Here is a 14315-nt window from a genome sequence, read left to right as displayed (position 1 = left end):
AGAGCTGCTTGCAACAGGTAGACCGGCAGGTCTGTGGTGACAAGTGTCATTTAACGGCGACGCCTGAAGAACGTCGTATTACGAGGCCGTCTATGTCAAGTATGGTTATGATAGCTCACATGTGGTATTAACAATCATAAGATTTACGGGTTCTAACTTTAAATTAGCGAGTTATGTCTATTTAGCTCACTGAAATTACTTTAAGTATGGAAAAATACTTATACGCCTTCATATCAAAAAGGGTTTTATGTCGATTTAAAATCACTTTTTACATCAACAATTACATACTTTATTGTATACTTTCGGTCTTGGTATTTAAGACTACCCATCATTCATTACGGGATTTTCTCACATCAGAAAGGGTTTTATGCCGATTTAAAACCACTTTTATATCTTTAAGTATGACAAATAGTTGTCCATTTTCGGTCCTGGTATTTAGGACTACATAACTTTTGTAAGGAAAATATTGGATTTTTCTTGGTATCATACATCTCTTTTCAAAGATCGATTTTCAAACTCTTATTGTCAAAAGCTTATGAACTCACCAACCTTTGTGTTGACACTTTTCAAAACTACTTGTATTCTCAGGAATTCAGTGAAACAGGAAATCAACCACGTTTTGAGGATGGGACGATAAATCGTCGAACAGTTCATTTTGTATCATAATGTAATTGATTTGAATCATGTAAACATATACTTTGGTGTAACTTTTTCAATTATATTTATGATGGTTGTATTTACTTTGAGCACTATTATACTCGTTGTTGTGATACTTTACATGAAGTCCTCCACCCTCGGACGTTTCCGCCATCCTTGGTTTGGGGGTGTGACAGATAGCATGATATGTGTTTATGTGGTAGTAGTAGGGGGTGAAATAGTCCCCGATAGTCGGGTGAAATAGACCGACGGGTATGTCAAGCACCCCAGAATGGCTTGACCTGGGTAAGTCAGACACCCCAGAATTGTCTGACAATACATTATGTTATGCTATGTGTTTATGTGGTAGTAGTAGGGGTGAAACAGTCCCCGGTAGTCGGGTGAAATAGACCAACGGGTACGTCAAGCACCCCATAATGGCTTGACCTGGGTACGTCAAACACCCCAGAATGGTTTGACCTGGGTAAGTCAGTCGCCCCAGAATTGCCTGACAGTATATTGTATGGTATGTGGTACGATGGGGGAACTCACTAAGCTTTGTGCTTACGGTTTACATTTTTGGTTTCAGGTACTCGTTTTAAAGGAAAGGAGCCGACTTGATCGTAGCGCATCACACTATGGTTTTCCGCACACGAGATCTTTGGGATTACACTCTGATATTGTTTCACGATAACATGTTTTGATTATTTCTACTTTGGTTTTGACATGACATGATATTATGGATGTTTTCCTATACTATTGGTTTTATAATAATGTATTTAAAAATGAAAATTTTGGCCTGTATTTTTGGGATGTTACACTAAATCACTATGGTTCTTTCATGTATCTCATAAATTAAGCCTATGTATGGACATTCCAATCTAATTCCCTTAAACTATGGCTCTAATACCAACTTATAATACCATAATTTCGAAACACAGTTTTCATGATAATAAACTTTCATAAAAATATAGTGTTACAAAAACTTTTGAAATTTTTATTAGATTTTATAACTTTTGGTGTTACAACACTAATATTAACAACCATAGTTAAAGAGAAATCATTATACAATCTTCTCTAAGTCCATTGTAGTCCTTCTCTAGCAACGTATTCTTAGTTTTCACTTCCATACCTGAGTACATATCACAAAATATGTAAATCGAAAGACTCGTGAGCAACATGGGTTTAGACCAAGTATCATAACTAATATATATATATATATATATATATATATATATATATATATATATATATTATAAACTTCTAGCGAGTCATAAATACTTTAAACATAAATCTTGCAAGTAGTTGTATATACGATCCTAACAAATAAGATCCTAACACATATAAGGAATTGATACCCCTAACCAACACAAAGATGGCCTCATTACAAACCATGGAAGAACAGATCATCCGAGGGTGCTGGGCCAACATATACCCTTGGTAACTATGTCCCTTTTTTGGAATCTGTGTGACCATTCCCATCATGGAGCCATGTCCCTCTTTCGAGACTTGTGTGACCATTAATCATCCCGGAGATGTGTCCCCCTTTCGGGACCTGTGTGACCATTGCTCGTCATGAAGCTGTAATCGTAACCCATCATAAGGAGTTGTAAACGTGAATACATTCACAATCCAGATTTCTAGTACTCACTTTTGGAGTACAATATATCCACTAACATACATAAGAGAATCTAAGTGTAACATCCGTTTTCCCGGTTAGTAAATTCAATTATTTAATCTTTAAAAGCTATTTAATTCGCGGGGGGGGGGGGGGGTGGATGTAGCAGTGTGACTCATTAATAGTCTCGACATGACTTCTAATGAAGCTTTTGCTGGGCTAAACCCTAAAGGCCTCGATTTTTGGGCTTATTTAATGGCTCTAATCCCTAGGGTTTCATCATTTCATAAGCATCCGTCTCTGAGAACCTCTCCCATGAAAAACCCTAGCCTCATATTGTGATTCTAAGATTTTTTTCCATTAGTTTAGCTTAATGAAGTCCTTTAATTGAAAGAAGGTGTTGTACCAATCATTTCTAACAACCAACAACCTTCTTTTCCATGCTTTGGACCTCTATAACTATTCAAGTTCATTGCTTTATGTTTATGGCTAAGTTTTTGGTCCCTTCATGTGGTTTGGGTGGAGTTTGGAAAACTCTAGACCCGAAGTTGTTTATGGTGGTTTTGTGAACCTTTTTGGTATGAAAATATGGAGAATTGGCTTACATTTCAAGCCTTGCAAGACCATGAGCTCATTTGGTCCCTTTTATGACCTAGGTTGAAGATATAAGATTTTACGACTCCCAAATGGATAAAGTTTGAAAATTTATCCATTAAGATCATGTTTTGATAAGTTCTAGAAGGTTTGAGAGTATGTATTGAAGGATTAAGACATAAGGAAAAAGGTGGCTGTTAAGCTGAAAGACACGATCGCCTTAAGATTCACGATGCGAATCTAAACCAGTCTCGACTATTTTGTCGGCTAACGACTCACAATGTGACTTGTAGAAGGCCACAAATTGAATGACATGAACCGTTGACTTTAGCTGACTAGTTGACTTTTGGTGGTACGTGTAGCTGATTCGGTGTGATCTGTTATGTTTCAGCTTTGATTAGATGAGTCTTCTCACTATACTATGTTTCATTGTATGCTTGTTTGTATTTGTGACTTGCATGCAAGTTTATGGTTGGATCATAGTAGGAAAGACTGCAGCTGGGCTGTAGCAACGAAAATGATTGTTAGAGTTTGGTTGGATTATAACATTCCCAAGAGCTGGGTCCATTGGGTTGAAATATACACCAAGGGATGGGCCCATTATTTTGTGTTGTGTGTAGTATTTTGGGAACTCATTAAAAATTATGCTTGCGGTTTTTAGTTTAAAATGTTTTAGATACACCAAGAGCTGGGCCCATTGGGTTGAAATATACACCAAGGGCTGGGCCCATTATTCTGTGTTGTGTGTGGTATCTTGGGAACTCATTAAACTTTATGCTTGCGGTTTTCAGTTTAAAATGTTTTAGATACTTTTGATACCAAAAGAAAGGGTCCGTTCTAATTGTATCGCATTCATTGAAGATTCCACATTAATTATTTGACTTTTGCTATTACTCTGATAACTGGTTTTGGGATTTAAACTGGTATGATAAGTATCTTTTATTTGGTATGAAACTTGGGTTGGTTTTATAATTTAAAAATAAAAAAAAATATTCTATAATTTAGTACGTTACACTAAGCCTTTCCACGTATAGCTTTCTATAAAGCACATAACATATGTACATATATAAGATTTTACCAAACACAACAAAAAATTAGTTATATAATTGTAGAGTTCAATCATAGCTAACATTGCTAGACCATATCATATATCATACTATCCGACAAGCATTACTATCAAGTAATTAGCAATGCCTTTTTGAAATCATTTAAACATTTGGCATACTTACTTTTCCAAAACATCCATTTTCTCAAATCAAGGAAACTAGGAATTCATATTTTAAAGTTTAAACCCTTTTAGTATCAAAACATTTTCACATAAATGACTTGTCATACAATTTCACTTAAGAAGACTTTATTTGCTATGCACCCAGAAAAATTTACATTTACTCACCTCAAGCAATAGGTGTATGTCTTTCTAGCTACGTATCCTTTAATAAGGATGTCCAACACATTTGACTACATAGCTAGTTGTCTATCAACTTACATACAAAGTCTTTTTGTTGTTCTTTTAACATTTCTTCATGAAGTATTATATATTATCAACCTAAAAGAAAATCCATAACATATAAAATGTATACACACGTCGGTACGCATTTATGATATTTTAAAAGATGTACATTTTTTATGCAACAAATATTTGTAGAACCCTTCATAATATAGAGATAATTTATGAAAATAAAATAGCTTTTAAGAAATATTTACTCATTAATTTACAATACTAATAAACAGTAAACATGAAAATTTATGAAAATATGTAAGATATTATTTTATAACCCGTCAAAATTCAGTAATCGATAACTTATATAAATAACGTTGTCAAATATACATGGATTTTATTAGTGGGAAATACGAATGTCACATTTATATAAATCTTAAATACATACTATAGAATTTATTAAAATTTCTTATATTTGTACATTATCATCCCAATTCAATATAAAATTTTACGATGTTACATGGATTGTGCCCGATAGCAGACTTTGACAATCAAGTTAGATCGATGTGTATGAGGAGATGATTTGTCCTAACCGGAGATAACAATATTGGTGGAAAAAGTATATGTACATATTGGTGGAAAAAGTATATGTATATAGTGTAAGCTCATGTCTAAGAATGGAAGATCCTCCTCATGGAGAAGGGATGTGTTATATTTATAAAGTTAGGTCAATGGACAATTAGGACAAACCTTGGGCCAGCCCATTTCATGTCGTTTAGGTCATATCAATGGTGTTGTCAGGGGCTAGGTTATGCTACCAGACAATGTTGTAGGATGGTGTTGTCAAGCGGTGCTGATATGTTATGCAGTCATGTGGAGTTGCCAAACAATGTTGTCATGTTGTTTAGGTCATATCAATGGACCTAAAATCATCACCCACAAAAACATACTAACAACCTAAATATAAAAACAAAGTACATATATCTCTAAAGCACACACATTCCATAATAGTTCTTTGAGTAATGAATTTTGATTTTTGTCTATATTTATGTAACTATTTTCTTTTGCATATGTTTGACTAGTAAACTTATTTAACCTATTCATAATAAGATAATATTACCGATAATTACAAATAACATCATCTTATTTGAATAGGACAAACAAATTTGTTGTTCAAATCGCATAAAAAAAATAAGGTTATCCGACAAAAAAAAAAACAAAGTTCCAACTCTTAGGTCATTGACCTTGAACTTTATTCGCTATTTGAATTGCTTTAACTAGTTTGTTTTAACACTACGACGACAACCAATATAAAGTTATATGAATTAAATGGGATGTTAAAAAGGGAAGGAGGTGATACGATTTTTGTTAGGTATCTAAAGTACCCATGCCATTTGGATTCTTGAAAGTAAACACCAGAATGGAAGGATAAATTTTGATATCTGCTCATGAAAGGAACTTATCTTGTGCCATTAATGTGATTGCGCAGTGGGAAAGATAAGGCACATGCTATTTTTAAAGGCGAATATTTGTTTTATGTGTATTATTAATTTTATTAATAGAACGAGTGTTCTAGAGTATGTATTTTTTTTTTGTTTACATGCATTGTTTAAATACATTTATCATCTTATCGTATTTGTATTTGAAGATTTAGTAATATTATCAAATTTATTTTAAGATTGTTAAAGAACAAAAACCTTTAAACGTTTATTTCGATTTCAATGTTTTTATAACATAACAAGCTCGGTCTTGAACAAATAAAGGAGGGTGGTGATGTCTACCGATTCAAATAAGAGTTTCGTTTGATAGTTGCTGACTGAAAAAGTGCTTACTGGAAAAGGTCTGTCCGAGTAAGAAATCCTGACTGATTAAGAAACAATGTTGTTTGATTGTAAATCTGACTGAATGTGCTGACTAGATGTAAAATGATCATTTTACTCTGCTGCTTGATTGTACATCTGACACTTGATTTCAAAATGAACACATTCGAAAAAAAATGCAATAGCAGCAACAAAGGTCCAACATACATAATAGATACTTATCTATAATATATAATAACAATATTGTTCTTCTTATTCACGAGATAAACAGTGCATCTCATTAATATAACGTAATGAATAAGGACATAAGAGTTCCTAATATATATATATATATATATATATATATATATATATATATATATATATATGTCCAAACAAATGCAAAAAGATGAATAATTTGACTTGATATAAGCATAAAAAAAACAGTAAAAGTGTAAAACCAAGTGAGAATATGGATCAAGAAACACCTTAATTATTTATATCAAGCATCAGATTACATTGAAAAATTTACATGGGGAAAGAGAAAATATGATATACAAAGAACTATGTTATAGATGTATAGCAAAAAATGAAGCTTGCACCGTTATCCTTGAACGATGCTTGAAATTTCTTGGCAAGATTACCCTTGCGAATTCTGTACATAAAACTTCATTGAGAAATTTTCAAAATTCAGTGAAGAACAAGGTAACACCATAAGGAGCTCAATATATAAGCCTCAATATATAACAATATCTTGTATACATATTAATAAACTCTAAATATTGGTTCATGCATTTTATCAAACATATAACATGCATCAGGAGCTCCAAAAGCTTAAAAGTTTTGTGACTTTAAGAATTTTCCAATTCCACATCAGTTGTCTGTTATAGCACTACCAACAAACTTTTTTTTATGATTATAAACATGGATTTATAAAACAGAATATGAAATTGGACTTACCAGTAGGTTGCAATCGATCATCCCTTACTAGTAGGTTGAAATTGAACCTATCATTTCTAACCTCCTTGAAATTGAGCACAAGTTTTAAAAAAAAATAGAAATATGATGAAATTGAGCACATGGTTTAACTTTATTGAGAAATTTTCAGAATTTAACGCAGAACAAAGTACCTAATGAGTGATGAGAAGATGAACAGAGCAAAAAAAATTAGAAAAAAAAGAAACGCAAGTGAAAGATGAGAAGATCAACGTACCTGATGACTGATGAGAAGAGGGGTGTCGATTGGTGGGGGGGCAGGCTCAAATCGTCGGTCTCAAAGGATCTTGGTTGTCGCTGAAAGAGGAGGAGATGGTATCCTTTCAGAGGCGCTGGAAAGGAATTGTAGGGCAAGGGTAGATTAGGAAAAATTCTCAGTTAGCTATTGTTCTCAAGCTTTCTCGCTCAGATTTCTCTTATCCAGTCAGCCATCCAAAATCGGTTTAACAAACAATCTCAGCCGACCGAGTCAGCCAAATACGTCGAATCGGTCAGACGTTTGTGGAGAAAAGTCTTTGGGCGTGTTTGGGAGTACTTTTTGAATCTCTTTATTGGTTTTTTTTTGACAAGTCATGAATTCTTTATTTTTTGAAAAATCATTTTTTTTTGTATAAAAAGTTATCCTTTTACCAAACATTTTTTTAGCTTATTGGCTTTGTAAGAAGCCAATAAATTAATAATTCATTTTAAAAAAACACTCCAAACACCCCACCTTTTTATCGATGCAAATCAAGAAACAATGACCAAACTATTGCAAACCCAAGGTTTGCAGATGCTTCCTCCCCGTGAAAAAACTCATTTTCAATTGTTTATCTTAGTGACAATAAAGTCAAGAAGGCTAGTGACGTTCAAGGGCAGAACTATGAAAGGGCGGGGGGGGGGGGGGGGGGGGGGCATAGCCCCCCTGATTTTTTAACTTATAATATGTGGCTTATATAGAATATGATTGGTTTTATATGTCACTTATCTTTCAGCCCTACGATGCAATTCAAAAAAAATTATTTTAATAACTAAATACCCCAAATCTAAACAAGAAACCCCATATTATTAACAAAAAACAAGAAGTTAATGAAAAAAATCAAAACTATTCCTAATAAGATTCTGTTAGATTTGAAACTAAAACTCCATATAAAACGGAAAAAGAAAATAAAAAAAGTAAATAAAACCATCCTAATTTACAAATAGGAACTTAATCTTTGAGAAACAACAAACCATAGCTAATATACTAAAAAAAATACCGTTGCCGTAGAAGAATTGCTCACCGGAAATAAATAAAAAATGGTCCTAAGAAACTAATGCGGCGATCTGTATCCCTTCGCTCTCCTCAGCCGTTAGTCGTTATATGTTGCTTCCTCTACGTTAATACGATCTACGCAGTTACCAGAGAACTTGGCGGACATTTGTTTGCTATTGTCTTTCAACTACAAAGTCCTTATCACCGGAATTATATTGTGTTAGTTTCTCACTCCTTTTTATTATTAAATATTTCTCTCTTTCACTACAATATTATATTTGAAAAGGTGAATTACATATGAAATGGTAGGCATAAGTAGTCTTGCATTTTACAGGAATAAGAATTTTAATTATTATTTGTTGCTTTGTCAATTTCTAGAATGTGTGAAAAATAAATAAAGAATCTTATAACAAAAATGCATATTACTAAAATTCAAATAAAAATTAAGATAGTTTTATTTGTTAGAGATGTATTAATGTATATCTTACATGTTAACTTCTGTATATTCATCAATTATTATTTACTTTTGTACTATTTACAAGATTATTATGTTATAATTTTGATTATTTTACTTGTATTAAGTGTTGATATAAATTCATTGGAGGAAATAATTGAATCCGCAAAATATGATAGAACAATTGATCATCGGTAATTTGGCTAAAATCCTTATTAATTCTTTAATATGACTACCTAAATCATTTATTCAATCCGAGTAACTATAAGACCCGGTTGCAAAACTAGGTTGTCTTGCCCATTTTAACGATGTTGTATAACCCGTTTTTAACAGTGTTTGTGTCGGCCCCCCTAGTTTCAATGTCCGTATTCCGCCCCCGGTGGCGTTATCATGTCAAGGATTGAGACATAAAAAAGGCGCATGCATATTATATATACCGTTGAGCATAGTCTTTCGGAAATTAATTTTGTTTATGTTAATGGTTTTGCTTGTTTGTTGTGTTTTTGGTTATGTTTGTTTTGACGACTAATCTCAAAATATGTATTGTAATTGTTGGAAATAATAGAGGAATGGTTACAAGTTGGTAAATTTTCTCTATTCCATATTTGGGGGGGGGGGGGGGGGGAACTTTTAATGGGTTTATAAACTTATTCCATTGCGTTTAGTTTCGTCCAACAATAGAATATTTTTCTTCTAATCAGATCATGTTGGTTTTACTTTTCTATCTTGTGTTTAATTTCGTCCAACAACAGAACATTCTTCTTCTACCTTTCTTATAATCAGATCTAATCGAGAATGATAGATCTGGTTTATGGACAAAACTTGGTAAATATATTAATAATACTTGGATCTATTATTCGCAACTAATCGATATATAATTTTTACTATTATTTGTCGGTTACCTTGTGTGTCTATTAATTTGATTTTCAACGGTAATTGTTTGTTGGACTGTTTTTTATTGTGTTTAATGGTAATTGTTGTTTTTTATCGGTTGAGGTAATGAACTTCATGAATTGCTAACTGTTTTCGTGATTGAAATGATGATGTACTTTTCTTTATTATGGGTGAAATGGTAATATACTTCGTACATTACCTTGTGGTAATATATACTTTCTTTGAAGATTCTAAAATGGTTGAAGTGGTAATATACTTTATTTGAAGATTCTTAAATGGTAATGTACTTTGTAAATTTTGTTTTTGGTTGTGTTCTTATAAATACATATTTTTTTATGTATTTTTAATAATAAATACATATTTATCATTTATTTATAAAAACGTAATATGTTTTTTGAAGTATAAATACATATCTATTATTTACTGATTATATATATACAAAAATATGCAAGAAATACAAATTTAAAGAAAAAAAATACAATTTTTTATGATCTAAGAAAAAAATATTTATCATTTGTTTTTGTTTATGTATTTTGTATATAAAAATATACAAAACTTTTGGTGATAACACACCTAAAGATGAGCTTAAAACCGATTTTTTTTTAAAAAAATGTCAGTGTTTATATATCATTTTCCTTATAAGAAAAGGCTATCTATGTGTTTTTCTTTTAAATATTTATTTAATGAATTAAAATAAATATAACTACCATAATATATCCATAATTATTTTTAATCAGTGTATAATTTCCAGAAACCGTTAGTCCGTACTCTGTAGATCACATCGTACTTTCAGACAAAAACAACCGTCGCCGTAGTAGTTCCGACCTCCGATGGCTTAAATTCCATGGCTGAAGAACAATTCAGTGGTTTCAGATTAGGAATCGCCATTAGTGACAATCCACGTAGGTCGTGTAAGAGAAGCCCAATTTTTGTTAAGATCATCATCGTTGTTATCAATTTACTGCATTTCTCAATTGCCCCTTTCAGCTTGAACCTTGACGACAATCTACATCTGCAGCGGTGGCTCACGGCGGCTGTCGTGGTGGCAGGTGGTAGTTGCAGCTAGGCAACCAATAGAAAGACTTGGGCCTTAGATGTTCTTTACCCAAACTCAATTTGGAATTTGGATAGAGATGTCCCACATTACACTAACAGAAACGAGTGGACAACAAACAGGCACAAATTTGCAACACCACATCAGGTGTCAGAGAGAAGATGGCCTCAAACCTTGTTCACGGCGTTTATCAACACCACCGCCGCCTGATACCACCGCATCAATGTTTTAACTTCCACCATGGTCGGACCTCCATTAACGTGAACACCGTATCCTCAAATCTGAAGCAGTTCATTACGCTGCGTAGGCAAATTAGGGTTCCGAGATCACCTCCGGTTATCCGTAGATTCACCACTATTTCTGCATCACTTGATCTAACCGAAGACAATGTCAAGCTCGTTTTAGACGACGCTAGAACAAAGGCAAGTTTTAGTCTCATTAATCAATCAAAATTTCATATCCATAACGTCTAAAACCCTAAATTCGTTCTGATTTTGTGCAGTTTTCACACTTATTCGATGCATCAGTAGGAATGACAGGTGACCTACTTTTCCATTTCGGTTTACCTTCCAGTTTCCTCCATTGATTTCATTACCTTATTGAAACAAAACGAAAATGAATCTATGAAAACAGGAGTTGCAGAACTAGCTGAAGTAGATGGACCATTTGTGAAGATTAGACTCAAAGGTCGATTCTGGCATGAACGTTCTCTTGTTTTAGCCAGACTTGGAAACTATCTGAAAGAGAGGATTCCAGTAAGCTTATTCCATTTCAATCTTGTAACATTCTTCATCAATGGTTATAACAATGGCGGAAATGGTTGTTTTCAGGAGATATTGGAGGTGGACATTGAAGATGAGAAGCAATTAGACGATAGCCCTGAAAACTTTTGAGCTTTTGGATTCAAGATTCATGAAACATCACAAAACCACAATGTTGTAACTTGTAAGCATTCATCTGATTAGCAATTAAGATACATCTTTTCAATTTTCATATATGAAATGCATTCATAAATACAAATAATACACAACAAAATTATCTATCACTCAACTAGTTAAGACCAAATTATGATCAAACCCTGAAACAACTTGCAAAACATTTGTATCTTCTGAAAACTCAACCACCATTGGTTCATGTTCATCAATGGAACTACCCAACCCAAGCCTCCCACTTCTCCCACACCCCCAAGAAAAAACCTCTCCATTATCCGTGAGGACAATGGAGTGGACCCGCCCACCCGACACTGATACGGGCTTTTCCCCTAAAAGCCCATCCACAAGCAACGGAATATTCCCTGGACCTTCTCTTCCAAGTTGACAATTTTGCCCCCAACCCCATGAAAACACTCCTGAGATACCTTCACCACCTTCTGCAGATGGAATCTGGCATATAGCTAAAGAATGCCCTAGCCCTGAAGAAATTGAAACAGGGTGGACACTTATGTCAACAGGAAGAAACTCCAAATCTTGAGTTGATCTTCCCAATTGCCCATATACATTGCTTCCACCACTTAATAAAGTTCCATCACCTAAATCAAGAACATTTTTTTTTATCATTTTGGTGTAAAAAATAGTATAATAGATTGGAGATGGTATCTGGCAAATGAGACATGACATAACAGGTTGTACTGTATTTAACTGATATTAGTCCTAGACTTACGTAAAAGAACCAAGGTGTGGTCAAGTCCACATGACACGTCAGCAACTTCAACACCTTTTAATTCATCAATCAAACATGGCTCCCATATGATAGGCATATCATTCTCTTTACTCATGGCTTCCAATACTACTTTTTCAGCATCTTCAAGCTTTGACAAATTGTTTACAGAGTCAAGCGGGGACACACCTGTAATTTCTCTCTTTCCTAATCTACCATCAGCTGAATAACCCCAACCGAATAACTTTCCATCTTTAGTAAGTGCAAGAGCGTGTCCCCATCCAAATGACACCTGTTTGTTCATTACAATCTATCAGATGATAATATCTGTTACTGAAAGTCTGATTAGTGATTCCACACCTTAATTATCTCTTCTTTTGAAAGAGATTTTATTTTGGTGGGATGAATGGCTTCTGTGATTCCGATTCCAAGACCTAATTGACCCCGTTTTGATTTCCCCCAAATCCATATACACCCGTCGATTCCAATAGCTGCAGAAACAACACCAGATGCAAATGCAGATTTTACATCACTTAATCCATCTATTCTTTTTGGTTCAATCCATGTTTCTCTGTTACAAAAATTGAACAGTGTTAATGTTCTAGATTTTATTTCCATAAAAGCCCTTGGCTAGTAGTAACATTCACCGATTTATTCATACTTAATAAGAAAAGAGAAAAAGAAACAGCATACAATGTTAGGATTGTTACAGAATATGCTAGATTTTTTTTCTCCAAAATAGCTAGCTAGTAGATTGTAGTAAATAGAGAGAGAAATGAAAATGAAAATGAAAATAGGTGAAAAGTGAAATTGTACCTAGGGGAATCAAGGTTCCGACCAAGTTGTGATTCGGCATTGCGACCCCAAGACCAGAGGTGGCCTTGGGAAGTAACGGCGAGAGAGTGGTAGTGACCGGCGGCGATGCTGGAAACATCGGGAGGTAGGGCTGAGATTGGAGTGGGTTCGTAGGCGTCGGAATTGATTCCGGTGACGGAGATTGGTAAGCCAAGAGCACCATGGCTACCGTCTCCGAAACTCATTACGGTGGTGGTGGTGGTGGTCATCCATCGACAGTTGGTGACGCCTTTGAGAGGGAAGTTCTTCAAAACGCGAAACATCGGTAGTTAGAAGTTTTCGGATGGCTGGATCAGATCTTAGTTAATTGATGCCTCGCCTCGACATTCATGAATCGTATACCCGAATTTTCGTAGTTCGTCGCTTTTTGGGAATCCAAAATCTTAAACAGAACTCCCATCCACTACGATCAAATTATTTGTTTGATTTTTATTTATTTATTTTATTTTAATTTAATAGAATTAAAGGTTTTTTTACCATTCTAATTTTAACTATTTCCCATGATTAGTGTTGACACATGAAACTTTATCACAAATTCCCATCAATATTCTCGTGTTACACACAGGTAATTCCATTTTTTTTTTCACTGTTTGCCCTTCTATTTTTAATCAAATGGCAAAAATTACCCCATTCATTCTAGTCCGCTTTTTTTTTTTTTTTTTCTTAATAGTTTTTGTTTTTTTGTTCTTTCATGTACCCTTTTTTTTTCTTGTTTTTTTTATTGCCCAACCATGTTTTTGTTTTATTTTCTTTACTTGATGCAAATGTCTTTTTTATTTTTTTATTTTTTTTATTAACCGTTTCTTTTATTATTATATTAACTATATTAATAACATACATTTCTTTTTTTATTTATCTAGTTTTTTATTCTCTATTTTTTTGTGTTCATCTTTTACATAACACAGTTTTTATTTATTTATTTATTTATTTATTTATTTTTTATAATGACTATAGATGATTAGTTGTTGTTTATTTTTGTCTCGTATTTTTATTATGTAATATTTAAAATTAAAAAAATGATGAAGATTTGTTTGGATTTTATTTTTCTTATAATATTATTTATAATATCAATGATATTAGGTTGATG

At 33.4% G+C, this 14315-nt stretch overlaps 2 protein-coding genes across 2 annotated transcripts; one reads left to right on the top strand and one right to left on the bottom strand.

Annotated features, from left to right (window-relative positions):
• Nucleotides 1–10429: 10429 nt before the first annotated feature.
• Nucleotides 10430–11662, top strand: LOC145061642 (uncharacterized). The gene is made up of 4 exons (XM_079009177.1): nt 10430–11139; nt 11220–11256; nt 11351–11472; nt 11548–11662. Exons 1-4 carry the CDS (start codon nt 10879–10881, stop codon nt 11608–11610), a joined length of 483 nt encoding a protein of 160 aa, XP_078865303.1. The 5' UTR covers nt 10430–10878; the 3' UTR covers nt 11611–11662.
• Nucleotides 11663–11678: 16 nt separating this feature from the next.
• RUG2 (Regulator of chromosome condensation (RCC1) family protein) lies at nt 11679–13629 on the bottom strand. The gene is made up of 4 exons (XM_079009176.1): nt 13190–13629; nt 12734–12944; nt 12377–12665; nt 11679–12245 (listed from the first exon to the last, which is right to left on the bottom strand). Exons 1-4 carry the CDS (start codon nt 13489–13491, stop codon nt 11764–11766), a joined length of 1284 nt encoding a protein of 427 aa, XP_078865302.1. The 5' UTR covers nt 13492–13629; the 3' UTR covers nt 11679–11763.
• Nucleotides 13630–14315: the final 686 nt, after the last annotated feature.

Source organism: Lactuca serriola, chromosome 7 (genome assembly GCF_051521515.1).
Source record: "Lactuca serriola cultivar US96UC23 chromosome 7, Lser_US96UC23_V15, whole genome shotgun sequence".
Lineage (NCBI taxonomy): Eukaryota > Viridiplantae > Streptophyta > Magnoliopsida > Asterales > Asteraceae > Lactuca > Lactuca serriola.
This window is presented reverse-complemented; position numbering and strand designations above follow the sequence as displayed.